This window comes from Pteronotus mesoamericanus, unplaced genomic scaffold, assembly GCF_021234165.1.
Source record: "Pteronotus mesoamericanus isolate MK-2021 breed Mesoamerican mustached bat unplaced genomic scaffold, CSHL_Meso_final scaffold_174, whole genome shotgun sequence".
Lineage (NCBI taxonomy): Eukaryota > Metazoa > Chordata > Mammalia > Chiroptera > Mormoopidae > Pteronotus > Pteronotus mesoamericanus.
In genome coordinates, this window is record NW_026555309.1 from 46,684,335 (window position 1) to 46,709,030 (window position 24,696).

At 63.4% G+C, this 24,696-nt stretch overlaps 4 protein-coding genes across 6 annotated transcripts; 3 read left to right on the top strand and 1 right to left on the bottom strand.

Annotated features, from left to right (window-relative positions):
* The first annotated feature begins 74 nt into the window (after positions 1–74).
* Positions 75–2,547, top strand: LOC129084412 (cytochrome c1, heme protein, mitochondrial). The gene is made up of 7 exons (XM_054590667.1): positions 75–234; positions 848–1,044; positions 1,134–1,260; positions 1,353–1,510; positions 1,597–1,757; positions 2,030–2,130; positions 2,246–2,547. Exons 1-7 carry the CDS (start codon positions 106–108, stop codon positions 2,348–2,350), a joined length of 978 nt encoding a protein of 325 aa, XP_054446642.1. The 5' UTR covers positions 75–105; the 3' UTR covers positions 2,351–2,547.
* Positions 2,548–3,609: 1,062 nt separating this feature from the next.
* Positions 3,610–7,897, bottom strand: SHARPIN (SHANK associated RH domain interactor). The gene is made up of 9 exons (XM_054590655.1): positions 7,215–7,897; positions 6,734–6,908; positions 4,867–5,004; positions 4,649–4,790; positions 4,472–4,562; positions 4,242–4,395; positions 4,041–4,162; positions 3,828–3,956; positions 3,610–3,736 (listed from the first exon to the last, which is right to left on the bottom strand). Exons 1-9 carry the CDS (start codon positions 7,410–7,412, stop codon positions 3,653–3,655), a joined length of 1,233 nt encoding a protein of 410 aa, XP_054446630.1. The 5' UTR covers positions 7,413–7,897; the 3' UTR covers positions 3,610–3,652.
* Positions 7,898–8,084: 187 nt separating this feature from the next.
* MAF1 (MAF1 homolog, negative regulator of RNA polymerase III) lies at positions 8,085–11,164 on the top strand. 3 transcript variants are annotated; one of them, XM_054590669.1, is made up of 9 exons: positions 8,085–8,455; positions 8,744–8,818; positions 9,193–9,303; positions 9,421–9,549; positions 9,626–9,791; positions 9,931–10,052; positions 10,134–10,253; positions 10,389–10,520; positions 10,646–11,164. In XM_054590669.1, the coding sequence occupies exons 3-9, from the start codon at positions 9,221–9,223 to the stop codon at positions 10,665–10,667; spliced, it is 774 nt and encodes a 257-aa protein (XP_054446644.1). In that variant the 5' UTR covers positions 8,085–8,455; positions 8,744–8,818; positions 9,193–9,220; the 3' UTR covers positions 10,668–11,164. The 3 variants fall into 3 exon arrangements, with proteins under 3 accessions (XP_054446644.1, XP_054446646.1, XP_054446645.1); XM_054590671.1 differs by having other exon boundaries at positions 8,748–8,818; XM_054590670.1 differs by lacking the exon at positions 8,744–8,818.
* Positions 11,165–11,288: 124 nt separating this feature from the next.
* WDR97 (WD repeat domain 97) lies at positions 11,289–19,819 on the top strand. The gene is made up of 25 exons (XM_054590698.1): positions 11,289–11,418; positions 11,623–11,744; positions 11,911–12,557; positions 12,658–12,779; positions 12,957–13,653; positions 13,727–13,869; positions 13,956–14,192; positions 14,267–14,357; positions 14,545–14,677; positions 14,765–14,886; positions 15,144–15,204; positions 15,374–15,523; positions 15,629–15,728; positions 15,778–15,887; positions 15,970–16,083; positions 16,174–16,257; positions 17,079–17,207; positions 17,317–17,535; positions 17,615–17,809; positions 17,887–18,084; positions 18,171–18,292; positions 18,370–18,532; positions 18,808–19,346; positions 19,442–19,503; positions 19,617–19,819. Exons 1-25 carry the CDS (start codon positions 11,289–11,291, stop codon positions 19,817–19,819), a joined length of 4,893 nt encoding a protein of 1,630 aa, XP_054446673.1.
* The last annotated feature ends 4,877 nt before the right edge of the window (positions 19,820–24,696 follow it).

A 24,696-nucleotide genomic window follows, 5' to 3' on the forward strand; every position in this document is an offset into this window, starting at 1 on the left:
CCCCGAGGCGCTGCCCCGCCCCGCGCCCAGGGATCTCGCGATCTTTAAGCGCCAGGGGCGCCGCGGGGGCCGACGGGAACGGCGGCCGCGCTGAAGAGGGCCAAGATGGCGGCTGCGGCGGCTTCGTTTCGCGGGGCAGTGCTCGGCCCTCGGGCCGCGGGGCTGCCCGGCGCGCGTGCCCGGGGTCTGCTGTGCGGCGCGCGGCCCGGGCAGCTCCCGCTGCGGACGCCTCAGGTGAGCGCCGGCCCGTCCCCGGCCGCCGCGCGGCCCCGCAGCCCGTGAAGGTCACGGCGGGGAGGCTCCGGGCGCGGGCCAGCCGGCGGGAGAGAGACCTCGGCCACCCGGCGCCCCTGCCGGGTCTCCGCTGCCTGCCGACCTGGTGCCTCCGGGGGGCGGGGCCGGCCGCCCACCCTGGGAGCATCCCTGGCGCCTCGTGCCGGTCGTGAGGGCGGCGGGGCGGGCTCGCTGCCGGGTCGGGGCTGAGGGCTTTCTCGGCGGGGCGCTTCCGAGCCTACTCCCGCTCCGGCCTGGGCCCGCGTCCTGAAGTGACCTCAGCCTGACCTCGGCCAGCTGCATGACCTTGGCCTGCCCCAGCACCCTTGCTCACCTCGGCGTGATCCCCGGCCCAGGATCCGAGAACGCGCCTCACACCCTGCCCTCAGGGCCGACTCACGGTCGCGGGGTCCGCGGCGGGGAGGGGTGGGGCGGGCAGTGGCGCCGAGCGTGCTTTGGGCGGCCCGCGGGAGGTGGCCAGTGCTGGGTGATGCGTGGGAAAGGTGGGCCCCCCGTCAGATCCCCAGGTAGGGCCGGGTGGTGTTCTGGCAGGCGCTGAGCGGGGCTCTTGCAGGCAGTGTCCTTGTCGTCGCAGTCCGGCATGTCCCGGGGCCGGAAAGTGATGCTGTCAGCGCTGGGCATGCTGGCGGCAGGGGGTGCAGGCCTGGCTGTGGCTCTGCATTCCGCCGTGAGTGCCACCGACCTCGAGCTGCATCCCCCCAGCTATCCGTGGTCCCACCGCGGCCTCCTCTCTTCCCTGGACCACTCCAGGTGTGCGGCTGGTTGGCCGGGGGAGTTTCGGGGTGGACTGGGTGGGGTGGGAGCCCTGGCGCCTCTGACCCTTTCCCTCTCTCCATCAGCGTCCGGAGGGGTTTCCAGGTGTATAAGCAGGTGTGCTCCTCCTGCCACAGCATGGACTACGTGGCCTACCGCCACCTGGTGGGCGTGTGCTACACTGAGGGGGAAGCCAAGGCCCTGGCTGAAGAGGTGCGCGGCCTGGGGACGCTGCCGAGGACCGGGGTTGGGGCTTCCACTGCGGAGGCCAGAAACCAGGGTTGTGATGCTGCTCTCGGTGGCAGGTGGAAGTTCAGGACGGCCCCAATGAGGATGGGGAGATGTTCATGCGACCAGGAAAGCTGTCTGACTACTTCCCCAAACCTTACCCCAACCCTGAGGCCGCCAGAGCAGCCAACAACGGAGCACTGCCCCCTGACCTCAGCTACATCGTGCGAGCTAGGTACGCGGGCTTCCTGCAGGGCGTGGCGGGACGGGAGGAAGGTCCAACCCACACCAGGGCCTGAGGCGGCGCGGATCTGGTTCCAGGCACGGTGGTGAGGACTACGTCTTCTCCCTGCTCACGGGCTACTGTGAGCCGCCCACCGGCGTGTCTCTACGGGAAGGCCTCTACTTCAACCCCTACTTCCCTGGCCAGGCCATTGCCATGGCCCCTCCTATCTACGACGAGGTCTTGGAGTTTGATGATGGTGAGGCTCCCCCCGGGGGTGGTCACGGTGGGCCCTGCTCCCCGCCCCCCGCCTCAGATGCTTCCCCGGGCTCTCCTTGGTTGGGGTGCTGTGTCTGAACAGGTTCCTGGTCGGCCTTCACAGCCCAGTCCGGCTCGGGGTGTGCCGACGGGGTCCCATCCCTTCCGAAGCCTTGGGCAGGAACCCATCTACTGTGGAGGGGAGGCTCTGAGGGTTCCCCCGGGTCGGGCAGGGACCCTGACAGCAGCCTTCTTCACTTGCCCTTGGCCTAGGCACCCCAGCCACCATGTCCCAGGTAGCCAAGGACGTGTGTACCTTCCTGCGCTGGGCATCAGAGCCAGAGCACGACCATCGCAAACGCATGGGGCTCAAGGTGAAAGGGCTGGGCGAGGGGCCCCGTGGGTGCGGGTGCGGGTGCGGGTGCAGGAGGGGCTGGGAGCCTGGGGGGGCTCCTGCCCGCCTCCCTGCTGAGCCTCCCTCACCCCCAGATGTTGATGATGATGGGCTTGCTGTTGCCCCTGTTTTACGCCATGAAGCGGCATAAGTGGTCAGTCCTGAAGAGCCGGAAGCTGGCTTATCGGCCACCCAAGTGACCCTGCCTAGTGTCTGCTTGCCGTCCTGCTTGAACGGGCCCTTGAGCCAAGGCGCCACCTGGGCCTCTTCAGGCCGCAGCCGGCCCTCTTGGCGAAGCCCCTCTTCCTCAGGGACAGGAGGAGAGGGGGCAGGAGACCGAGCTTGAGCTCGATTCTCCAGCCTCAATTATCATGGAAATAAATTAAGTTTCTCAGTGTACACGTTTGAGCTATTGTTTTATGGGAGTGCAGTTTCCAGGGGACACTGAGACATTCGCCCTCAGAGCTCCCAGGGATGTCCCATCCAGTGTGGCCAGCGTTGCCCCGCACTGACCACTGGCTGGATCCACCCAGTTCTGGATGTAGGGAAGCCGAACGCTGTTACACTTGGAATGAGCAGGGCTCCATCACAGGCCAAGAGGGCCAGGCTGGGCACAACCCAGGGATCTGCCAGAGCAGCCGGCCAAATGTCACGGCCTCGAACTGCGTGGCTGCCTCCTGAGGGCAGCGGGGAGGGAGCCCCAGGCAGCATTCCAACAGGGGAGGCCAGGCCTCAAGTAGGAACCGCAGCGCTGTTTGGGGCTGGGTTTGGGAGAGGGAGACCCCGGCCCTGCTGCAGCAGAGCTAAGCAGAGACCACCTGGCACATGCCGCTGGTCTTGGCCGGACAGATGGAGGGGTCCGCTGAGAAGGGTCACACTGGAGGGAGGCAGGGTAGCGAAGGGGCATCTGGGTGCTGGTCATGCGATCGTGCCTGCTGGCACTGCAGGCAGCCAGGCTGAGCACAGGGACACGGTGCCTGAGTGGGAGCCCAGAGCCCTGACTTAAGGCTCTTAGCTTCTGAGCTTTTCTTTTCCCAAGAAGGGGGCGTAAGACCTCCTGGCTGGAGCGGCCCTGAAGCGGGGAAGGTGGCCAACGTGGAGGGCAGGGAGCTGAGTGGAAGGAAGGAAGAGGGTGCATGCCTGCAGAGCTCTAGGCAGATGAGGGGAGGCATGACCAGCTGGGGGTGGGGCTTACAGAGGCCCCTAGCCCAGTGGTCAGCAGCCAGGGTGGGGGCTCTGTAAGCCCTTGAGATATGGGAAGAAATGCCAGCCCAATTCCCTAGTACCCCTGGGACCTGGGATCCAAGTGAGCCCTCCCGTAGCCGCCTGGACTGCGCCGGGGAGCCCTGCCCGCCGAGGGACAGGCCGCCCCCTCTGCCAAGTGGCCTGGGTGGGGCTGCAACCCGCGCCCCCTCCTCCCAGCAGCCCAGTTCGCACAAAGCGGGCACTCGGCTGGCTCAAAAAGTGTCTTTAATGACTCTGGCTCTGCCCCCAAGGAGCAGTCAGCGGAGGTCCCCTGAGAGGTTCAGGAGGGTGTCCAGGGACCTCGGGCCTGGAAGTGAAGGGCCATCCTCTCCCCTTGTGACCTGGGACAGGGGGAAGGTGGTTCATTTGGCTGTTCTGCCACCCTCCCTAACCCCTTCCCTCCCCTCCCCAGCCCTCCCCTGCCTCCAGTACCATTAGTGACTGCTGGGTGGAGGCTGCAGGAAGGGGGTCCCAAGCGCAGGGCCTCTGAGTGCTACACATCTCACAGCCAGGCCGGCTCGGGACGTTGATGAAGGTGCAGGAAGGGCAGGGCCAGCCAGACTGGAGAGGGGGCACAGTTATTGCTTACCCCTTCCTTCCCCTGCCCGCAGCTGCCCAGCCCACCTTGCCTGGGCCCCTGCCTACCTGAAGGGGGCTGGGCAGGCTGGAGCTGGCTGGCTGCGGGGCTCGGGGCAGCCCCAGTGACTGAGGAAACAGGCGGCGGCCTAGCCCCCCATCCATCTTCTGGGGGTGCTGCGGGCTGCGCCCTACGGTAGAGGCAGGGGAGCTCAGGGCGGAGTCAGGCCGCGCCCTGCCGTCCTCATCCCACCGCAGTCGAGGACTGACCTGGAGCTTCTCGAGGGGCTGAGAGCAGGTAGAGGAAAGCGGGGTCCCGGTCCTGCCGGACCCCGTAGGAAGCCAGGCTGCGCTCCGGCACACACAGGCACTTCCCGATGACCCAGCGCTGCACCGCTGGCGGGAAGCCAAACTCCGAGAACACCTGGAGCCGGAGCATCAGGGCTCAGCAGTCACCCAGGATCCCTGCCCCCAGCAGGGCTCCCCAGACCTGTACTCACCTGCTCCTGAAGGGAGGAGATGGTGCAGTGGGGGTAGACTTGCAGCGAGATGTGGGCAGAGGAGGCGGCGTCTTCAACTGTGACCTGCAGCCTGGGCCAGAATGCAGGTTGGGGGAGTGAAGGGGTGCCCAGGAAGGTTGGGTTAGGGTGGGGTCAGGACAAAGTCCCAGGTCTCACTTGATGGGGCCGGGAGGGAAGCAGCTCTCCTGGAGCTGGACACTGAGGGCCACATGGTGCTGGGCCAGCATGGCTGCTGCTTGGGCTGCCCCCTTCTCATCCCCACCCTCAATGGCCCGGGCCAGGCGCCCTGCCAGCTCTTCTGCAAGGAAAGAGAACACACCGTCACAGCTGGGCATGGCTAATTGCCCCAAACCCCGCTAGCCGCCTGCCTTTACCTTTCTCCATCAAGTTTCCGGGACTCGAGGAAACATCCATCTTGGGCTGGGAGGCCTTGGGTGAGTGCACCTCAGAGGGCCCGGAGGGGGAAGCAGGGCATGGTTCTGGGCCCAGGGCTGGAGGCAGGCTGTCGCTGCCTAGGAGGGAAGATGTGGGGTGGGCTGGTGGTCTCCCCAGATCCAGCCCCCCAGCCGAGTACTCATCTAGGCCTCTGCTCTCTGACCTCCGCTTTCCAGGACCTTTGCCACCTCCCTCCTCACCTCAGCCCATGCCGGTGCCCTGCCTTGGCCACACTTCCAGCCAGGTCTTCCCCCAAGCCTTGGCCTTAGAAGGGCCAATGGGTCCGTCCCTGCAGACTCCTCTCAGAGCTGGAGTTGCACTTGCACTCTGCAGTCTCCAGGTCCTCTGCCATCTGGTCCCACCTCTGCACCTCCTCCAGAGGCCAGGCCACTTCTCTTGGCCTCCACAGGCCGTCAGCCAGCCAGGGACACTTGTTCTGTTGACCTCACAGCGGGTGCTCAGGATCCCTGCGGTCAGCGTGGCCTCTTCTTGGTGCCCTCAGGGACCGCTGCCCCGTCTCCCACTACCACCAGTACAGAATTCCTCAGGCTGCTCCCATTCCAAACCACCCCTCCTGGGGCCACTGTCGGCCCTGGGCGTCCTTACAGAGCTGGCCGCGCTGTCTCCCCCGCCTTCCCTCTCACTGCAGGCCCAGCCCACCCAGGGCGGACGCAGCTGGGGCTCTCAGAATTGAGCCATCGGCCCCAGGCCAGGCCCAGCCTGGCTCTTGCTCTTGCCTCCAGGCTGTGAATGCACCGCTCTCCAGCCACATGGTGACACCTCAACCTTCAAATTCCACTCCGGTGTCGCCTTACGCCCAGCATGGCCTCCCTCCCAGCACTCTTATCACTTCCACCATTTGGCAGAACTTTATTTACGCGTCTTCTGTGCCTGCCACACCTCTAGATCTGCAAGCTCCCAGAGGGCTGTCTGAAGTTTTATTCATGCTAAACCTCCAAGGCCTGAAGGAGTGCTTAGTCCAGAGTGACACAGTTTGCCGGGTGAGCGAGTGAGCGAGGGAGGGAGGGAGGGAGGGAGGAAAGCCGTTCTTCCTCCACAAGTGTTGCCTTGTCTGGGCCTCCCGTCCACTCCCTGGCATGGTTTTCTTCCTGCCCCTCTGGCAGCTCCTGTGACACATCCGTGGGCTCTTTCCCTGAGGCACCGTCTGCCTCCCTGACCCTCTTCTCTCCTCCTGACCTTGGTTAACCTTTCCTACCCCCAGTCTTTACCTTCTGGAGCCCCAGCTCCAGCCCAGACCCATCTGCTCCCACTCCCCCCGGAAGAATAAGAAGTGGGCCACCTCCACGCCCTCCCACACAGGCCCTCTCTCTGGGAGCCCAAGCGTATTTGGTGCCCCATCTTCCCATCTCAACCACTAACTCTTCAATTTAAACAGCCACAAAGTCCAACCAATCCCATCATCTCCTGAGCATCTCTGCAAATGTCCTTCTATCCAGCTCTATTTGCACTGCACTCTACAGACGCAGGTCTCAACCAATCTTCAAGAGCTCAAATCTGAGCCTGTCTCTCCCCCATTGCTCTTCATATGGTGTCTTCTCATCCAGGTCCACAGGGCCTGCTTGCTCTGCCCCTTCACACTTGCCTGGTACTCCAGACTCTAGCTCATGGCCTGTTCCTTTTCTCCACTTTCTTCTGGGAGCCTTCCCAGACCGCCAGCAGCAGGTAAGGTGGGCCTGTCTTTCCCCACTACATCCCCCACCCAGGCCTGGGAGGCCAGGGCTACTCCTGCTGTCCCCCAGCACAATCCCTGGCCAACCAAATGAATCTTTGCTCCAGGGCACTGACCATTCTGTCCCTCCACGGTGGCACCTCGGACCAGGGCTGCCCACCGCTGAGCGTCCAGAGGGTTGGGGAAGTGCAGGCTGAGGGTCCCAGGCCCCCCTGGTGGAGGCTGCAGCTCATGCTGGCTGGGACCTCGGACGGTGTAGGAGACTGTCTCCAAGGGCCACTCCAAACTGACCTGAGAACAGGGAGAGTCCAGGCTCATGCCTCCCGCCAGCACATACTGTACGATGATCAAAAGCATATGAGGTAACATTAATAGGCCAGTTACACTGTCCTACGCTCTTTTAAGACTCATTGTCTTATGAAACCCTCATAGTAGTCCTATAAAAGTACCAACGTTAACCCCATTTATAGACGAAGAAACAGAAACAAGGAAAGTGACCTGCTACAGGGAACTCAGCGGGCAAGTGGAGGGCCCTGGCCTCGGGCTCCGCGACCCGCCCAGGCCGCCTGGCCACGCGCCCACGACGCTCCCACTCACCGCCCCGGGACCCGCGCCTAGCAGTTCCAGCCGGAAGCGCCCGGGCCGCTCGGGGTCCGCGCTCAGCTGCAGCCTCCGCAGCTGCGCCTCGGCGTCCGGCCCCGCTGCCAGCGGACGCACAGTGGCGTGCACAGCGAGCAGCACCGCTGCCGAGCCCGGGTTCGAGGACGCCACCGCTCCGCCCGCCGGCGGCGCCATCTCCAGTCCGGCCGTTTCTCGGCCCTCCGAGTCTGCTTCCGTGGGCTGGGGCCGCAGAGCGCCTGAGCCGGCCGGAAACGGAGGCCGCGGGCCTGGGGTTCCGGGCGCAGCCAGGACGTCGGAGCCCGGGGGCGGGGGAGTCGGTTGGCGAATCTGACCCTCCGGCTTTGTCCAGGATATACACGGTCCAAGGGTCTCTGGACACGGGCGGGCGAGGGCGGGCCTGGAGGCTAGTACGCCGGAGGAAAGTGTCGGGCGCGGAAGTGACAGCCAAGATTAGAAGGCAGGCGCGGTCCCTTCGCCCTAGAGATTTGGGCGGGCGGGGGCTACAGCCCGACGGTCTGTATTTACCCGCGGGCCTGGCGAGAGCTGGACGCCGCTCCCAAGACCCTTCTGGTTGCCGATAAGCCACCCGCCGGGTAGCGCGCTCCAAAACACGCAGCAAGGTCTACCGGCCCCTCCCGTGTACCCGGGCGGCCACCGGGGGCGGAGCAGTCGAGGGGCCGGAACCAATGAGCGCCAGGAAGGAAGACGGGTTCGGAAGGCGAGAAGAGTGACGGACAGGCGCTGCAGCCAGTAGGTGTGGAAGCCAGGACTGAGCGGCGGGTAACGTTCCCAATGGCCCTCCGAGTTCTCGATCGCGACGGCTGGAGCCGGCCATTCAGAGACGTGGGGCCGGGCCTTGCGGGCGCTTGTTGTTGTCCGGCCAGGGGAGGCAGAGGTCGGTCGCTTGCTCGCTCGCTAGCTGGGGATACTGGTGGCGGTCGGCGGGCAGGTCGGTCGCGGCAGTCGGGCGCCGTGCGGGGGCGAGGCTATGTCGCAGTGGCAACCCGGATGGGCCGGCAAGGCCGGGAGTAACGGGATGTCGCCGCGGAGCTTCTTCCCCCGGATACAGTGCGGCCCAAGCGGAGGCCGCGGCGCCGCCCTCCGGTCCTGAGGACCCCGCGTTGCCCAGAGCCCTCGCCGCCTTTTCTCCCGCACCGACACCAACCGACCCGACCCGGCCTGGCCCTGCCCGGTCAGAGAGAGCACAGCGCAAGCAGGTAGGTGTCCGCCCTGTGCCGGGCGCTGTCTAGGGGCTTCTAGAACTACAACCCCCCCCAGCTGCCGCGCGCAGGCGCGTGCGCACGGCCTCCTGGGATTTGTAGTTTGCCCAGGCTTGGCTGAGGTTCCGCTAGGCCCGGGTCGGGAGGTGCCGAGCGCTGCGGGGCGGGAGCTGGAGCGCCCCAGCGGCGTGAGGACAGGCCATTCGGGTGCTGGGGGGCCTCGCAGAAACCAGGCACACTTTTGGAGAAGAACGGAGGAGCACACAAGTTTCCTTTCCTCGCTAGAAAGCAGTCCGTAGAGCAGGGAAGAGCGCCTCGTCCCGGTGTCTGCAAGCCAGAGCCCCAGGTGTTCCTGACCAGGTGGGGTTCTTACCCTGGCTGAGAAGTCAGGCCGGAGGGGGACTCCTGGTGTCAAGTCCCTTCGCGGGCTCTTTTGTCGGAATAGGGTGTTGAGAGAGACTAAACCAGCAGCCCCCCTGGGTGAGCAGGATCCCTTGTGGGCTCTCAGCCTGGCCCCAGAACTCGAATGAGGTGCATGGGGTGTGGCTGAGCGGGGCCTGGACTTACCACTGTCAGGTAACAGGATTTCATTGCCCCTGCCGGCAGTACTCAGAGACTGGGAGCATGCTGTGGGAGGGACCCAGCATGTTTGCTTCGGCTCCAGTTATGGGAGAGGAGGGCCAAAGGTGGAGGGCCTGGGGCCAGATACCCATGGACTGGCCTCCTGTCCCCAGGCAGCACTAGCCCCTTGCAGCACAGGACATGAAGCTGTTGGAGAACTCCAGCTTCGAGGCCATCAACTCACAGTTAACTGTGGAGACTGGAGACGCCCACATCATCGGCAGGTGAGGGTGGCGCTCCGTGAGCTGGTGTCTCGGGTCACTCTGCCCTGGCCCTGAGTCGAATTTGAGAGAGGCATGCTCCAAGGTCCGTCCCCCGTCCCCCGCCCCTGCATCCTGCAGGATTGAAAGCTACTCGTGCAAGATGGCGGGAGATGACAAACACATGTTCAAGCAGTTCTGCCAGGAGGGCCAACCGCATGTGCTAGAGGCACTATCCCCACCCCAGACCTCAGGCCTCAGCCCCAGCAGGTGAGCCAGGGCAGGGCCTGCCCACTGGGTGCTGGCGGGTGCAGGGGCAGTACTGGGCTGATGCTTCTCTGTGCAGACTGAGCAAGAGCCAAGGTGGCGAGGACGAGGGCCCCCTCAGCGACAAGTGCAGCCGCAAGACCCTCTTCTACCTGATCGCCACACTCAACGAGTCTTTCCGCCCTGACTATGACTTCAGCACGGCCCGAAGCCACGAGTTCAGCCGGGAGCCCAGCCTCAGCTGGGTGAGGGATGGGTGGGGGGAGGGACCTGCAGCCCACAGCTATCCCCACTGTCCCCCCCCATTTCCAGTGACCCCTGGGCTCCCCCCAGTCCATGCCTGCTCTCCTGGTACCTAGTCAGCCCGAGCTGTGACCATCCTAGGTGGTGAATGCAGTCAACTGCAGTCTGTTCTCGGCCGTGCGGGAGGACTTCAAGGCCCTGAAGCCACAGCTCTGGGACGCAGTGGATGAAGAGATCTGCTTGGCTGAATGTGACATCTACAGGTGGGCTGGCGGCCCTGCAGGTGGGTGCTGGGTGTGGGTGGCACTTGGGATCACACACCGATCTCGCCCCTCACTACCCAGCTACAACCCGGACTTGGACTCAGACCCCTTTGGGGAAGACGGCAGCCTCTGGTCCTTTAACTACTTCTTCTACAACAAGCGGCTTAAGCGGATTGTTTTCTTCAGCTGCCGCTCCATCAGGTTGGCGACTGTCCCTTCCTGTAGCTCCCTGTTTGGCCCACCCTGCTTCTGGCCTTGTCTTCCCTGGACATCCTTCCTGGGGTCAGCAGCAGGCCAGGGTGGGCAGTCCTAAGACCGATTCCCCAACTCCCCCAGTGGATCCACGTACACGCCCTCGGAGGTGGGCAATGAGTTGGACATGGAGCTGGGGGAGGAGGAGGAGGAGGAGGAACTCCGAGGTGGAGGCAGTGAGGGCGGACCCGAGGAGACCAGCCCCATGGAGGACAGGTAGGGGATGGCGGCGGTGGCCTGGCTTCCCGGAGCTTGGGGTGGGCAGGACAGGGTGGGGCCCCTCTGCCCGGCCTCCTCAGTGTTAGCTCCTCAAGGCTGGCTGTGTGTCCCCCTCTGCCTAGGGTCCCGGTGATCTGTATGTGAAGAAGAGGAGCAGAGGCCTCAGCTTCATCCAGCTTCAGCCAGTGCCCGGGCCTGCCCACCTGAGGGCCCCCAGGCCTCCCCAGCTGCTGGCCAGACCCCGGCACTGCCACAGCTCCAGCGCTGCCCACCTCGCCCTTTGGCTCCAGCCCGTGGATGGCCACTTACCCCACAGGCCCTGCTGCCCACATTGTGGCTGGGCTGGACAGACAGCACAAGGCCTGGTGGGAACAGCCACTGCCCTGCCCACACGAACTGACACAGGCAGGGACAGCTGGACCACAGAGTTTATTTTTGTATTTTGTATGGGGTCGGGCATTAGCCTGCACACTCCAGCCCAAAGGGCCCGAGACCCAGCGAGCAGCCCCAGCGGTCCTCGGGCCTGGGCCTGGGCCGGCGCTGGGAGCCCGCCTGTGCTCCCCGCCTCGCCCACTGGGCGGCGTGCACTGAGTGCCACTTTGCTGCAGCTTGTTTGTTTCCAATAAAAGTTTATGTGACTGACTGTGGCCCTGGTCTCTCTTTGGCTTGGGGGCGGGGCCTGGTTTGGGGGCGGGGCCTGTGTCCGCTGGTATCCTAGCAACAGCCGGAAGAAGCTGTTAAGCCGCCCGGAGGAGCAGCTGCAAAATGGAGATGGATGTGCTGGATACAAGCGACCCCTTTTCACTGAAAGGCGACAACCCCACTCTGGACCCAGACCTGTATGACGCTGACAGCCATGACATCCCAGACCCTGGGCTGCTCAAGGGAAAGAACGGTGAGGTGGCCCGGCCTCACCCTCAGGATGACCCGCCTAAAAGCAGCCCTCACTCAGGCGCGGGCGCTTCCCGCCAGGAGTGCAGCACCCCGCAGGCAGTCCCCGAACCCGCCGGACCCTCCAGAAGGCCCCTGGCTGCGCACAAGCTCCAGGGGCGGGGTCCCAAGGCCACACGGTGACAGCGCTCCCCGCACCGGCCCGCAGAGCCATCAACCTCGGAGCGGGTCTCGCAGCTTTTTACCCGGTGTCTCAATATGACCCCAACCACCCGTGCTCGCCAGCTGTGGCTGCTCCTGCGCGCAAGCCTCCACAGCTTTGTGGAAAAGGTGCGACTGGCCCATGGCACCTGCCTGGAGGCCTCTTTCCTGCCCAGCCCTTCCCCTAGGGGTCCCTGTCAGGATCCCAGCCGATCCTCTTGGCTCCCCCAGGCGGGTGCACGGCCTCTTCTCGGTTCCCCCAAGGTGACCGCGGGCCTGCCCACCCGGCCCGCAGGAAAAGAGATCCGAGTTGCGTGTGGCTCGCTTGACGCACGGACTGGAGCCACTGCGCCGCCTGGAGGTGGCAGCCGGGCTGTGCTCGGTGGCGCAGGACCCGGTGGGTAGACGATTCGTGGTGCTGGACGGCGCAGGCCGCCTGCACCTGCACAGAGAGGACGGCTGGGCTCAGGAGAAGCTGCTGGTCCCCGTTGCCCTCAGGGGGCTGGTGGCAGTGCCGGGCCCGCTGGGCTCTGTGGGCCGCTTTGTGGGCTGGGGCCCCGCAGGGCTGGCCATACTGAGGCCAGACCTCAGCGTGCTGTGGCTGAGCGAGCCAGGGGCGCATCGGGCGCCCCACCGCGAGCCCGTCTGCTGCCTGCCAGTGCCCGAGTTGGGGCTGCTGCTAGTAGCGGAGGCGGGCGGCAGCCTGGCGCTCTGGAAGTTCCGTTTAGGTGGTCGCCGTCTGGCTCCCAGTGGGTCACCTCTACAGCCCGCGCCAAGCTCCACCCACGCGCCAAGCTCCACCCACGTGCTCTCTCGCCTGGCTCTGGGGCCCCTGCCTCCCCACCAGCCTCCACGCTGCTTCGCAGCCTACGGCTCGGCCGTACTCACCTTTGATCTGCACACCTGGGCTATCGTAGGTGTGAGCCGGGATCTGCACAAAACGTAAGGGGGCCCAGGGACGAGTCTGCGTGGGAAGGCCATGGCGGCCGCGGTGCGGGCTTGCTCACTGGCATGACACTGAGTCAGCTTGGCCTTCCCCCAGCACCATCTCGGACGTAGCGTACTGCGGAGAGGTAGAGGCCGTGGTGACAGCTTCCCAGGACAGCACCGTGAAGGTGTGGGAGGCCGACTGGCAGATCCGGATGGTGTTTGTGGCCCACACAGGTGCACCCCACCCCGGCGGCTTTGGAGGCCCCTTCTCTCTCCGCCCCAAAGAGCTCTGGGCTGCGCAGAATTCCCGCCCGCTCTGGCCACGCTTCTCTGTGCTGGTCGGAACCCGCGCCAAGGGCTTCCCTCCCCTTCGTCCCCCGTGTACCCCAGTGACCTGCACCCCTCCCGCAGGCCCGGTGACCGCTCTGGCTGTGCTCCCAAACACATCCCTCGTGCTGTCGGCCTCACAGGACGGGACGCTTCGCACGTGGGACCTGCAGGCGGTGGCACAGGTGGGCGAAGTGACGCTGCGCTACTGGGGTCAGGATATGAGGTCAGAGGGCGTGGACCGCCTCCTGGCGCCCGCGGGCCCCAGCTGGCCGGTGCTCTCCTTGCGTGCGGGCAGCGTGGAGCTGTGGCGCCTGCGCGAGCTCTACTCGCCCTTGGCCCAGCTGTCCGCGCCAGTGCTCCACCTGCAGGTGGCGCCGGCGCTGCCCTTGCCCCCGCACCCGCCTCTGCCCGCGCGCCTCGTGTGCGCATGCACTGACGGTTCCGTCTACCTGGTGTCCGTTGCTACGGGGCTTACCGTGAGCGCGCTGCTGCTCGAGCCCGAGGACTGCGCGGCCGCCGTAGCTTACTGCTTGCCGCGCGAAACGCTGTGGCTGCTAAACCGCGCCGGGGACCTGGTGTGCGCCACCGCGGCGCGCCACCCCATGTGCGAGTTGTACCGCGCGTGCCCGCCACCGCCCCCAGCGCCCAGGCCCTGCTGCCTGCACCTCTACAGCCACCTCACAGACCCCGGCAGTGCGTTTGCCAGCTGGGAGATCGTGCGCAAGCACGGGGGCGAACTGCGCCGCAGCGACACCCAGGCCTGGAAGGACAAGAACCGGTAGGTGTCAGAGCCAGTGAGGGCTGAGCGGGGGCCTACACAGACCACGCCAACAGGCTGCTGTCACCCGTAGGTACCTGCCGGTGGTGGGACACACAGACGGCAGCCTGTCAGTGCTGGAGTGGTGCACATGGAGGCCTGTCTTCCACACGCAGGCGCACGGCCACGAGCCAGTCATCGCCATTGCATCTACCTGGAACAGCATTGTGTCCTCGGGTCGGTACCTCCCACCCTCCCCGACAGCCTGCGGGGGGACCCCTTCCCTGCCGCGCCGAAGGCCAGCCCTGGCTCCCACCCGGCAGGCGGAGACCTGACCGTGAAGGTGTGGCGTGTCTTCCCCTACGCCGAGGAGAGCCTGAGCCTGCTGCACACCTTCTCCTGCTGCCACCCTGCCCGGGCGCTCTGTGCGCTGGGGAAGCGTGTCACCGTGGCCTTTGAGGACCCAGACAGTGCCACTTACGGTCTGGTGCAGTTTGACCTGGAAAACAGCGAGCGCTATGACCACCGGCCCCAGGACGACCCCGTGGACCACATCACTGGTGAGGGGGCAGGGCAAAGGTGAGGCCCAGGCCACCGCCTGGCTCTGGTTCCTGACCCCGCGCCCCGGCCCTAGGCTTGTGCTGCTGCCCCACGCTCAAGCTGTATGCCTCCTCCAGCCTGGACCGCACCATCCAAATCTGGACTGCAGACAACCGCCTGCTGCGGTGGGCTGGGGCCCCGAGGGAGAGGGGGCGGGGACCAGGCCAGGGGCCCGGGGTCTGCCGCTGGGCTCCCCGCCTCGGGCCCCAGCAGAGCCCCGCAGCTGAGCAGCAGAGGGCCTCGCCCATCCTGCTGCCTCTATCTCCTGCCCTGCGGAGCACGGCTCGACTCTTGCCCTGGGCACCCCTCCAGGCTCCTGCAGCTGAATGGAGCCCCTCAGGCCCTGACCTTCTGCAGCAACAGCGGGGACCTGGTGCTGGCCCTGGGCTCCCGCCTTTGCCTGGTATCCCACAGGCTCTACCTGCCCACATCCTACCTACTTAAGGTGTGCAGGAGGAACAGCGTGTGGGGCGGGGCTGCCGCAGCAGACAAGCCTCCCAGGCTAGGGCTCCAGGCTGCTTTCCTTGCTCAGGAGCTGTGCCAGAAGGTTCCCGATGTGGTGGATGACCCTCCGTTGCCGCTGACCAGCCGGGAGTCACTGACCGCAGCCCAGCTGCAGAGGCTCGCCAGCCTGCATGGGGTGGCCAGTCTCAGGTCCTCTGGCAGGCCCACTGCCTTGTCTCGGAGGCCCCACCCAGCTCCCCAGCTCAGAGGCTGGCTTCATGCGCCCAGCATGAGGTCCCAGGGCTCCCAGGCACCCGGGGCCACCTCCAGCCTGTCCCAGCCCTGGCACTCCCACTCCTGGCTGTCCTGGTGCCCCGACAGGGGCTTGGCCCCCCTCCCAGACCCTTATCCCGGCCTCAGCCCAATCCCGGTGCTCACGTCCCACCTGTGCTCGTCCCTGCCCACAGCACAGCCTCGTCCTTCACCCGTTGCCAGACGGCAGCACCTCAGCAGCCAGTGCTGGAGGAGGTAGGGCCGGCCCTGACCCCTCGCCGCCCCGGTGCCCTGCGCTGCCCACTGCCCGGGCCCCGGCCCCAGCCCGTCGCGCTCTGTGGCAGGCCTGGGATCACTGTGGTTACCTAGGCAGCACATGGCAGGGCTCCAGGAGGAATGGGCTGACCTCTGACCTCCACTCCAGGACCTGGAAGCCTTGGTTGCCCGGGACCAAGACCTTCAGCAGCTGAGACTGGGGCAGGTGGTCCCAGCAGCTCGGCGCCCGCCCTCCTGGCAGCAGCAGCAGGAGGCCTTTGACAACTATCTGCGTCTGATCTACGGCCCAGCCCTGCTGGTGGGTGGGGTGCCTCCCCCAGCACCAGCTTTGACCCAACCCCTCATCCCGGGCTCCGACACCACCGATCAGCCCTGACCACGTCTCTCCCGCCGCCCTGTCCAGGGCATGCATTCCGGACCCGAGTGGCAGCCGCTGAGCGCCGTGACCCTCCGAGCAGAGAGAGAAGCCGGGGGTGTGTGCGCCCTGCCCCAAGCCGCCCCCGGTCTCGGGGAAGGCTGGGTTCTGCACTGAAACCCCCACTCCGCCAACAGCCCTGCCCCTGCAGGAGCGGCGGGCACGGGGCCGGTCCTTTGCGCGCCCTCGCCGAGTCACCTTTCCCACCCCACCCACCCGCCAGGAAGGACCCAGCAGGGCGTCACAGGTGAGGCCTGCCGGCCCTGCTGCCCCTCTGCCCTGCCCTCAGGACCGGGTGCCACCCTGCGACGCCCCCTCTCTCACGCCAGCTGCTGGCCCGCCCCTCCCCGGGCCTCGGTGTGGACCCGCAGCTGCGGTGGCAGCAGCCCCACCAGGAGAGGCCTGCGGCTGCAGACCCACCGCCTTCCCACCTGCGGCACAGGGTGAGGGGCCCGGCAGGCGGGACCCTGCCGCCCAGGCTGAGCTGCGGGGGCCGCTCCCTGCCGGGCTCTGAGCTTCTGTCCCGCCCCCAGGTGCCCCTGCTGCTGGAAAGGCGGCCCAAGGAGCTTCTCTCTAACCTCAGCGGCTTCTTTCCTGCCACCGTTCAGCCCTACAAGGTGGGACACACACACACACTGTCTCCCTCTCGAGGCCACTCCGTCCAGGGGTCGCCCTTCACGTGTCCCCCATCTTCCCTTCGCTGCAAACCCTTGTGTCCAAATCTGACCTAGGGCCGTGCCCACCTGCAGCGCCCCCCACCCCCCCGCCTGCCCAGTTTTGAAGCTGCCGCTCTGTGGCCCTGATGCTTGCACTCGGAGTGGCTGCCAGAGGCCTGGGGCTCCCGGAGCAGACGCGGGGCAAGCCAGGGCCTCGTGCCAGCGGGGCTGCCTGCATGCCCCTCCCCAGTGAGTGTCTGGGAGACACAACCCCCTCCCCTCCGGGGACCAAAGTCGATGGGAGCTGGCCCCTTGCAACCCACCGCCTTCCCACCCCAGATGCCAAGACAGACCTCCGCCCCAGCGGACATCCGGCGCTGTTGCTGGCCAGGCGGCCCCTGACCCCTCCAGCTGCGGCACCGCGTGCCCAAGTCCCGAACAGCCCCGCTCCAGGCTCCTGTCTCCCCACCCCCTGCTTCTTATGGACGTGCCTGGTCCAGGGCTGGAGGTCCAGCCCTGTGGAGAGCATGTGGGGTGGCAGGGTGGCCCAGACTTCCTTCCTTGGGTACCACGGTTGGCGGCTCCCTGACAGCCCGCCTCCCTGGTTCCCGAAGGCGCTCTCTGCCTGTCTGAGGGTTGTGGGTGGCACGGGCGGGGGACCAGTCCAGCTCTTGGAGACCTGGCAGGGAGCGGGGCTGGTGGCCAGGGTGCCCTGCCAGGGCGGTCCCTCGGACGGGGCAGAATTCAGGTTCTCAGCCCGCCGTGCTGTGCTCTACCTCCAGGACCTGCCGAGGCCCATCCACTTCCCTGGCTGGGTCCCGAACTCCGTGGTGCTGCAGCAGATGTGGCTGCCCAGGGAGGTCAGCGGCCCAGGAGCCCAGGCCCGGCTCCTCAGCCGGGGCTCATTCAAGGCAAGGGGCGGGGCTGGGGGCTTGACCTCGGGGCTGGGAAGGGCACTGCCGGGGGAGGGGCTGAGGCCTGCCATGCCAGCTGCGGGCCACTTGCTTGTCCCCTCCACAGTCAGCAGGGAGCCAGCAGGATGATTTGTGGCTGTCGCGGGGCAGGCGGTACCACACCAACTGGCGGCAGAAGCCGGCCCATTTGTTGGATGAGGAAGAGGAGGAGGAGGAGGAGGAGGAAGAGGAGGAGCAGCTGGATCTGGACTGGGCCTCGGACTACCTGAGCTCCGACACGGAGCTCTCCCAGGAGCTGCGGGGGTCCGAGGAGCCATCAGCGCAGGTGGGCGCCCAGGGCAGGGCTTTGGTGCGAGCAGCAGATGGAGACTCGGACCCTGCAGCTGCCGACTTCCTGCCCGCAGAGTTGGGAGTCCTTGGCCAGGAGGCACTCCGGAGACAGCGCTGCCAGGACCAGGAAGGAGACCGACTTACACCCCCGCTGGTACCACCGTGAGCACTCGCTCTTGGAAGAGCGCTACGCGCATCTGCCCGGGTTCCTGCGTTTCTTTGTCATCCAGAACTGGTTCAAAAAGCTGTTCCCCATCTTCACCCTGGAGGTTCGGGACATGCCCGGGAAGCAGGCTGGTAGGCGGGGGCGGTGCGCAGGCAGGGCCCCAGCTGGCCGTCCCAACAGGCGTACCCCGAGGTGGGCACAGTGGATGGCCTGGTCTCTCTGCTCATGGACCTGCTGGAGGAGGCCTCCTGGGAGGACCGCGTGCACATCCTGCAGGCGTTGCTGAGGCTGCTTCCGGATGTGAGCAGACACCTCTGTATCAGGTTGCATGACCTCCTTCTGCACCTGCTCAACCTGGACCAGCCCCCCAGCCTCCAGGTCCGCTCCAGCCCCCCAGCCCCGCCCCCCCAGGCCCGCCCCGCCCCGGCCTCCTCACCAATCAGGCTCTGCCCGCCTGTGCTCAGGTCAAGTCGCAGAAGCAGTTCGTGATCCTGGCGCTGGAGCTGGTGTTGGCCTGCTCCTTGGAGTCCCAGGAGGTGGTGCTGGAGCTCTTGTCCTACTCCCTCTACTCTCCAGCCTCCTGCCGGTGAGGCCCGCTCTCTCTCCGCATAGCTTGCCCGCCAGCTGGAAGGCCTCAGGGTAAGCCACCCTCGCCTGTCGCAGGCCTGAGCTCAAGAAGCTTCTGGACGGGCTAGGCCTGCAGGACCCGGACGGCTTCCTCTTCAGTGAGATGGTGACCTGGGTCCAGGGCCCCGACCTGGACTCCAAGGCCGTGCTGCGCAGCCGCTGTTGCGAGAAGCTGGAGGAAATGATCCACTGCCTGAAGGTCTGGCTGGGTAGGGGAGGGGTGGACCACCTGCCAGGGGAGCCTCTGGCCTTCTCTTGGGGCTGTCCGCAAGTCCAGGGGGGAGAGCCCGGTTGAGCTGCTAGGCCCCTTGCCTTGCTCTAGTTCTGCGTGTCCCCTGTCAGCCGGTCCCCGTGTCTCTTGGGACCTTCCTGCTGCTTCCTGGGAGGGAGTCTGCGTTGGGGTCCAGCTGGGACCCAGGCACAGCACCACTCCCTGGGACCTGGCGTGTCCTTCACTGGCTGCCTTTCCCGCAGACCGAAACCTCACAGGCATCAGTAGCCAAGTTGTCGGGGATGCTGTCCAATGTCTCGGAGACGTCAGTGCTTTCGCCCTCCCCCAAAGAGGCCCTGTTGCCGATTCCCATGGTCTCCGGGGCACCCATTCACATCCCTGTGACGCCCTCGGTCCACTCCTGGATGCCCTCTCTGGTGGTCTCGCCCGGGGAGCCGGGCTCGGCCACCCAGGAGTCCCAGTGGCCGCTCTCGCCAGTGCACGCCTGGCGCACCTCCCGCACGCTCTCCGAGACGCTGCTGCCCTTCTCCTCCCTGCCTGAGGTCCAGCTGCCTTCCTTGGCGCCAGATGCACTGCCCAACCACCCACTGCCATTGGAGCAGACGGACTGGTCACAGTCAAAGATGCTGGACCTGGAGCCGATCGACGCGCTCAACTTCTTCTGCGAGCTCCAGCGGGCACGGCAGCCGAGCTTCCTGCACCAGGAGGAGCCTGAGAGCCCGTGCTTGAGCCCTGGAACACCGGGGCCCAACGCCGTGGTGCCGTGTCCCCGCCACCGCCTGTGAGCGGCTGAGGGTGCCAGGCGTGAGCTAGGGCAGGACCCGCAGGGGGCGGCTGAGGGCGGGGCTCAGTCAACCTGCCTCCTTACCCCTCCAGGCCCGACCCCATGCTACGGCTGCAGGAGACCAAGATCTGGAAGTCTCCAAAGAGAGAGAGGGGTGAGTGGGAACGGGTAGAGATTGGACCCCGAGCTTCACCCCCACGCCTTCCACAACCTGGGTCTCCCAGGGCCCTGACCCCACCCGAGGCCTCACTGCCCCACTGGCCTCAGGCCAAATGCTGCCCCGGCACCGGGAGGGCCGCACCCTCGAAGTCTCCATCCGGACGCTGAAGCTGCCGCTGCCTCGGGTGGAACTGCGGCCCTTCCCCTCGGGCTGGCCCCGGCCTGCCCGCCCGCGGCCGCCCCTGCTCCTGCAGCCTTCCCTGCAGCGCTACTTTCTGCCAGACGACGCGGACCCAGCCAGCTACGGCTGACCTGGCAGCGTCCTAGGCCTCACCCCGTTCCCAGCCAGCCTCCTCTTCCCTCCAGCGTGGGCTCGGGGCTCGGCTCTTCACTGGGCTGTTCGCCCCGGCCATGGCATGGGGCTGGAATAAAGTCCAGCCAGCAAACTGGATGCCACGTCCGTCTTGGGGGGCCACTGGGTGGGCAGGGAGGCCTGGCTGGTGGAGTGGGTGGGACTGGGCCCAGGGTGTGGTCAGCCCACGGTGGGGCAGCCGCACGGGTGGGCCGGGCCTGCTCACCCAGGCGGGGTCCCATAGTGTGGGCTCGTCCCTGCTCAGGCACTCAGCCGGCGCTTACCAGTCGGTTACTGGGGGCAAGGTGGGAGGGGGACTGATAAGCCAGCAAGTGGCCAGATGTTCGGGGGACAGGAGAGAGTCTGGCTGGCCCAGGCGGGGGCGGGGGGGCGCCTTCTGATGCAGGTGAGACCTGGCACTTTGTTACCTTCCGCCCGGAAGGAAGAACCCGTGACGGGGCCACACCCACTTCACCAAGGAGCCATGCGGGGGCAGTGTCCTCGGGACCCCGCAACCCAAGCACCCAGAGGGTCGCACTCGGTCTGCGAGGCGCAGGGTCTAGAGCGTCTCCTGACGGCCCGGGCCTCGGGGGCCCCCGCGTGCTGGCTGCTTGGGCTGCTTGGGCACAGGACGTGCTCGGGTTCTCACACCTTCTGCTGCGCTGCCTGGGCGGCGCGTTCTTTCCTGTGAGTGTTTTCAGCCTCGGCAGGTTTCCTCTCAATGGCTTTATGGTTACAGTCGGCCTCCCACACCTCCCCCACACCCCGCCCCCCGGCCCGGCCAGCGGCCTTCACGCGGGGCTGCTGGGTGGGCGGCTCTTTCGAGCCCCAGCAGGTCCGCTTCCGCGGGGTTTCGTGGTTTAAATCACAAAGGAGTAAATGCTTTAAAGTTAAAAACATGAGAAAGTTGGGCAAGTGTAGTTAACAGGTCAAAAAACCCACTAATCATAAAGGAAAATACAGTTTTAATACATACTAATATATAACTATGTTTTTATTTTTAGAGAGAGGAAGGGAGGGAGAAAGAGGGAGAGAAACATCCATGTGCAGTTGCCTCGTGTGCCTCCCCTGCCGGGGACCTGGCCCACAACCCAGGCACGTGCCCTGACTGGGCATCGAACCGGTGAAACTTTGGTTCACAAACCAGCACTCACTCCACGGAGCCACACCAGCCAGGGCTAATTATGTTTACATTAAGAAAACCGTTAGCCTAAATATACCATTAGGAGAGTGAAAAACTAAAAATGGCTCATCTCCAAAATACGGAAAGAACATCTACAAATTAATAACAGTGAGAAAAATCACACAACCCAGTAGAAAAATGTGCAAAAATCAAGAGTGTGGGTCTTTCAGTACAGAAGAAGTCAACACAGCAAATATGTGTATATTTGCGCCACTTCGGGACTGTGTGACCTTAAGCCAGTTACCGCAGTCCTGTCAGCCTCAGGTGCCCCATCTGCGAGAGGGGGTGGCAGCGCTAAGGCGTCTCGCAGGGCTGCTGGGCGGGTTAAATGGTCTCGCGTACCTCAGCCGCTTAGGAACAGGGTGTGTGGACAGGACATGAAGCCGGACCCTCCCTCCTGTCATTCGCAGGAGAAATTTCCAGGTGATTTGAATATTAGAATGTAAGCAATGCAACTATAAATACCTCAGAAGGTAATTCAGAAACACTTAGGAGGAAAAGACAGCCATATCTTCTGAGTAGAAAAGAAGGGGGGAAAAGTATGGCAAAAGACGCCATAAAATCAAAGACAAAACTCAAAGTGGATCCTGTAATGTAGAAACTAAAAATTTTATAAGTGAACAGAATCTTCTGTTCCTTAGTAGTTGATGAGTCCTCCGACATCACACCCAAGGCCCTGGATAGAAAAGAATTCGATAACTTGGACTTGGTCACTCAGATCTTTTGCTCAGGGTAAGGCCTTGTTAACAGGATGAAAACACGCTGCACACTGCGGGTGAATATCCGCAAATGCACACCCGCCAAGGACACATGTCTGCAATGTAGAGACAATTCTTAACATGGGCATAAGGAACAAACAATCCCATTAGAAAAATGGGCAGAAGACAGGAACAGCTATTTCCCCGAGGAGGAGATGCAGATGCAAACGAACACACCAGAATCGGTGCCACATCGCTGGCCACTCGGGGACCGCAGCCCACGGGTGGCTGGGTTAGGAGCGCATGGCCCCGCCGAAGGCTGGGGAGACGCAGGGCAGCCAGATCCCCACGCGCTGCTGTGGGAACCCAAGTGTCCAGACAACCATTTGGCAGTTTCTCCAAAACTAAACGCCCAGGGAAACAAGAACGGCTGTCCACACACAAATCTGCACTCTGATGTTTACAGCAGCTTTATCTGTAATAGCCAGAAACTGGAAATGACACAAACGTCCTTAAACAGGTGAGGGGGTAACCAGACTGGGGTGCAGCCACACCGTGGAAGGCTCTTCAGCAATAAAAGTGGACAAATGAGCAACACACGCTACGACCTGAGTGAACTGCCAGAGAATCACACTGAGTGGGAAAAAAGTCCGATCTGGAAAGGCCAGATACTGTATGTTGCCATGTATATAACCTTTTTAGATGAAGAGGAGGTTGTTGGTTGCTGAGGTTAAGGACAGAAGTGCCCTGAGATCTTTGTGGTGGTTAAACCGTTCTCTGTTGTGTTTATGGTACCGGTTACATAGAGGTACATGCCTGGCTTCCACACTACTAGAGCTACAGAAAATGTAACCATTGAGGTACCTAGAATAGGCAACTTTATAGAGACAGAAAATAGGTTAGAGCCCTGGCCAGGCAGCTCAGGGTTTAGAAAAGGGACAACGCCCCGGCTGGTGTGGCTCAGTGCACTGAGCGCCAGCCCGCAAACCAAAGGGTCGCCGGTTCGATGCCCAGTCAGGGCACAGGCCTGGGTTGCGGGCCAGGTCCCCAGGAGGGGGCGCACGAGAGGCAACCACACATCGATGTTTCTCTCCCCTTCTTTCTCCCTCCCTTCCCCTCTCTCTGAAAATAAAATCTTTTAAAAAAAGAAAAGAGAAGAGAAGGGCCAGTGGCCTTTGCTCGCCCTGATGCCAGACACTTCAGTTCCTCCCCGGTGCCACTGGTGTCCTTAAAGCTGCCACCCCAGTGCCGGAGCCCAGAGGGAGTGAGTCTGAGTAGGCGAGTCTGTGTGTGGGTTCTTTAAGAGGAACTGCTTGGGGCTCCAGAAGTTTCTTCCACTGACTCAATCCCTGCTGGTTTTTGTAGCCGTAAGTTGTGGAGACTTATCTTCCTGGCACTGGAATCCTGGGCTGAGGGACCTGGTGTGGGGCTGGGACTCCTCGCTCCTGAGATGTCCCTCCCAAATTTTTATCCCCCACACCTGGGTGAGCGACCGGCCCATTCTTCGTCTGCGCTCCCACTACCAGCCTGGGTGCATGTGGTTTCTTTAATTCTGTAGTTGTCAGACTTCTGTTCAACTCGAGTTCTGATGGCTCTGAGTGATGGTTGTTCTATATTTTAGTTGTAATTTTGATGTGGTTGTGCAAAGAGGGGAGCTATGTTTACCGATGCCGCCATCTTGACCGGAGGTCTTCGTATCTTTTAATTTATCTTGGGAACAGCTAAGCCTCCCTGGCTGGTGATTACTGTAAACACTTCTGGTCCAGGGGGCCCTGAAGGTGCGCATTTTTGTCTTGGTCAGAAGTACCCACCAGAGGGCATCACTTACCTAGGTTATCCATGGTATTCCAGTTCCCTTCCTCAAGAAATATTCAGCCTTTTTCAAAAAAGATTTTATTTTTTAGAGAGAGGGGAAGGGAGGGAGAAAGAGAGGGAGAGAAACATCCGTGTGCAAGAGAAACACTCATCAGCTGCCTCTCACGCGCCCCCTAACTGGGGACCTGGCCCACAATCCAGGCCTGTGCCCTGATTGGGAATCGAGCTGGCGACCTTTTGGTTTGCAGGCTGTCACTCAATCCACTGAGCCGTACCGGCCAGGGCAAGAAATATTCAACTTTTATGGGTAGGATCTGTATGTCCTAAGCATGTGCTTTCCTTGGAGAGCTGGACACCTGCTTGGACTCATCTACTCCCTTCCTCAGTGTCCATGGGACTTTCACACAAGGTTAGGTGGGGGTTGAGGCTATGAAGTGCCCTTCCCATGGGTCTTAGCCACAGGCACATCCCAGCTCTTGCACCTATGACCTACAGACTTCCGGGGATGCTGTTCCCCGAGAGTGGTTCTCCTGGGCATCGCTGACCCTAGAGATGTCATCCTAGCCTGTGGTGTGAAATAAAAATGATACCACTCTACCAAGCGGCTCATAACCATGTGAAAGTAGAATATATAAATAACCCACGATTCAAGGAATAAATAAGGGCAAAACCCTGTAACAGAAAAGAAGAAATAAACCCTGGCTGGCGTGGCTCAGTGCACTGAGCACCGGCCTGCAAACAAAAGGGTCGCTGGTTGGATCCCCAGTCGGGGCACAGGCCTGGGTTGTGGGCCAGGTCTCCAGTTGGGGGCATGTGAGAGGCAACCACACATGGATGTTTCTCTCCCTCTCTTTCTCCCTCCCTTCCCCTCTCTCTAAAAATAAATACATAAAATCTTTTTTTAAAAAAGGAAGAAATATCTCAAATTAATGATCTCAACTTCTACCCTAAGAAATTAGAAAAAGAAGAGCAAAGTAATCAGAAGACAGGAAATAGTAAGGTGAAAGTGAAGAATCAATATTAAAAAAAGAAAGCAATAGAAAAAATGTATGAATCCCAAAGGTGGTTCTTTGAAATCAGTAACTTTGGCAAACCTCTGGCAAGACCCACAGAAAGAGAAACAAGACAGAAATTACCCAT

Bases quoted from the DNA above. Each gene is read 5' to 3' on its own strand.
- LOC129084412 (XM_054590667.1), top strand. From the start codon at position 106: ATGGCGGCTGCGGCGGCTTCGTTTCGCGGGGCAGTGCTCGGCCCTCGG. The intron at 235-847 runs GTGAGCGCCGGC...GGGCTCTTGCAG, and splicing joins TCCCGCTGCGGACGCCTCAG to GCAGTGTCCTTGTCGTCGCA. The intron at 1,261-1,352 runs GTGCGCGGCCTG...TCTCGGTGGCAG, and splicing joins CCAAGGCCCTGGCTGAAGAG to GTGGAAGTTCAGGACGGCCC.
- SHARPIN (XM_054590655.1), bottom strand. From the start codon at position 7,412: ATGGCGCCGCCGGCGGGCGGAGCGGTGGCGTCCTCGAACCCGGGCTCG. The intron at 4,396-4,471 runs GTGAGTACAGGT...CTCCGGCTCCAG, and splicing joins TCTCCTCCCTTCAGGAGCAG to GTGTTCTCGGAGTTTGGCTT. The intron at 3,737-3,827 runs GTACTGGAGGCA...CCCCTGTCCCAG, and splicing joins CCACCCAGCAGTCACTAATG to GTCACAAGGGGAGAGGATGG.
- MAF1 (XM_054590669.1), top strand. From the start codon at position 9,221: ATGAAGCTGTTGGAGAACTCCAGCTTCGAGGCCATCAACTCACAGTTA. The intron at 9,550-9,625 runs GTGAGCCAGGGC...TTCTCTGTGCAG, and splicing joins TCAGGCCTCAGCCCCAGCAG to ACTGAGCAAGAGCCAAGGTG. The intron at 10,521-10,645 runs GTAGGGGATGGC...CCCTCTGCCTAG, and splicing joins ACCAGCCCCATGGAGGACAG to GGTCCCGGTGATCTGTATGT.
- WDR97 (XM_054590698.1), top strand. From the start codon at position 11,289: ATGGAGATGGATGTGCTGGATACAAGCGACCCCTTTTCACTGAAAGGC. The intron at 11,419-11,622 runs GTGAGGTGGCCC...ACCGGCCCGCAG, and splicing joins GCTGCTCAAGGGAAAGAACG to AGCCATCAACCTCGGAGCGG. The intron at 18,533-18,807 runs GTCTGGCTGGGT...CCTTTCCCGCAG, and splicing joins AAATGATCCACTGCCTGAAG to ACCGAAACCTCACAGGCATC.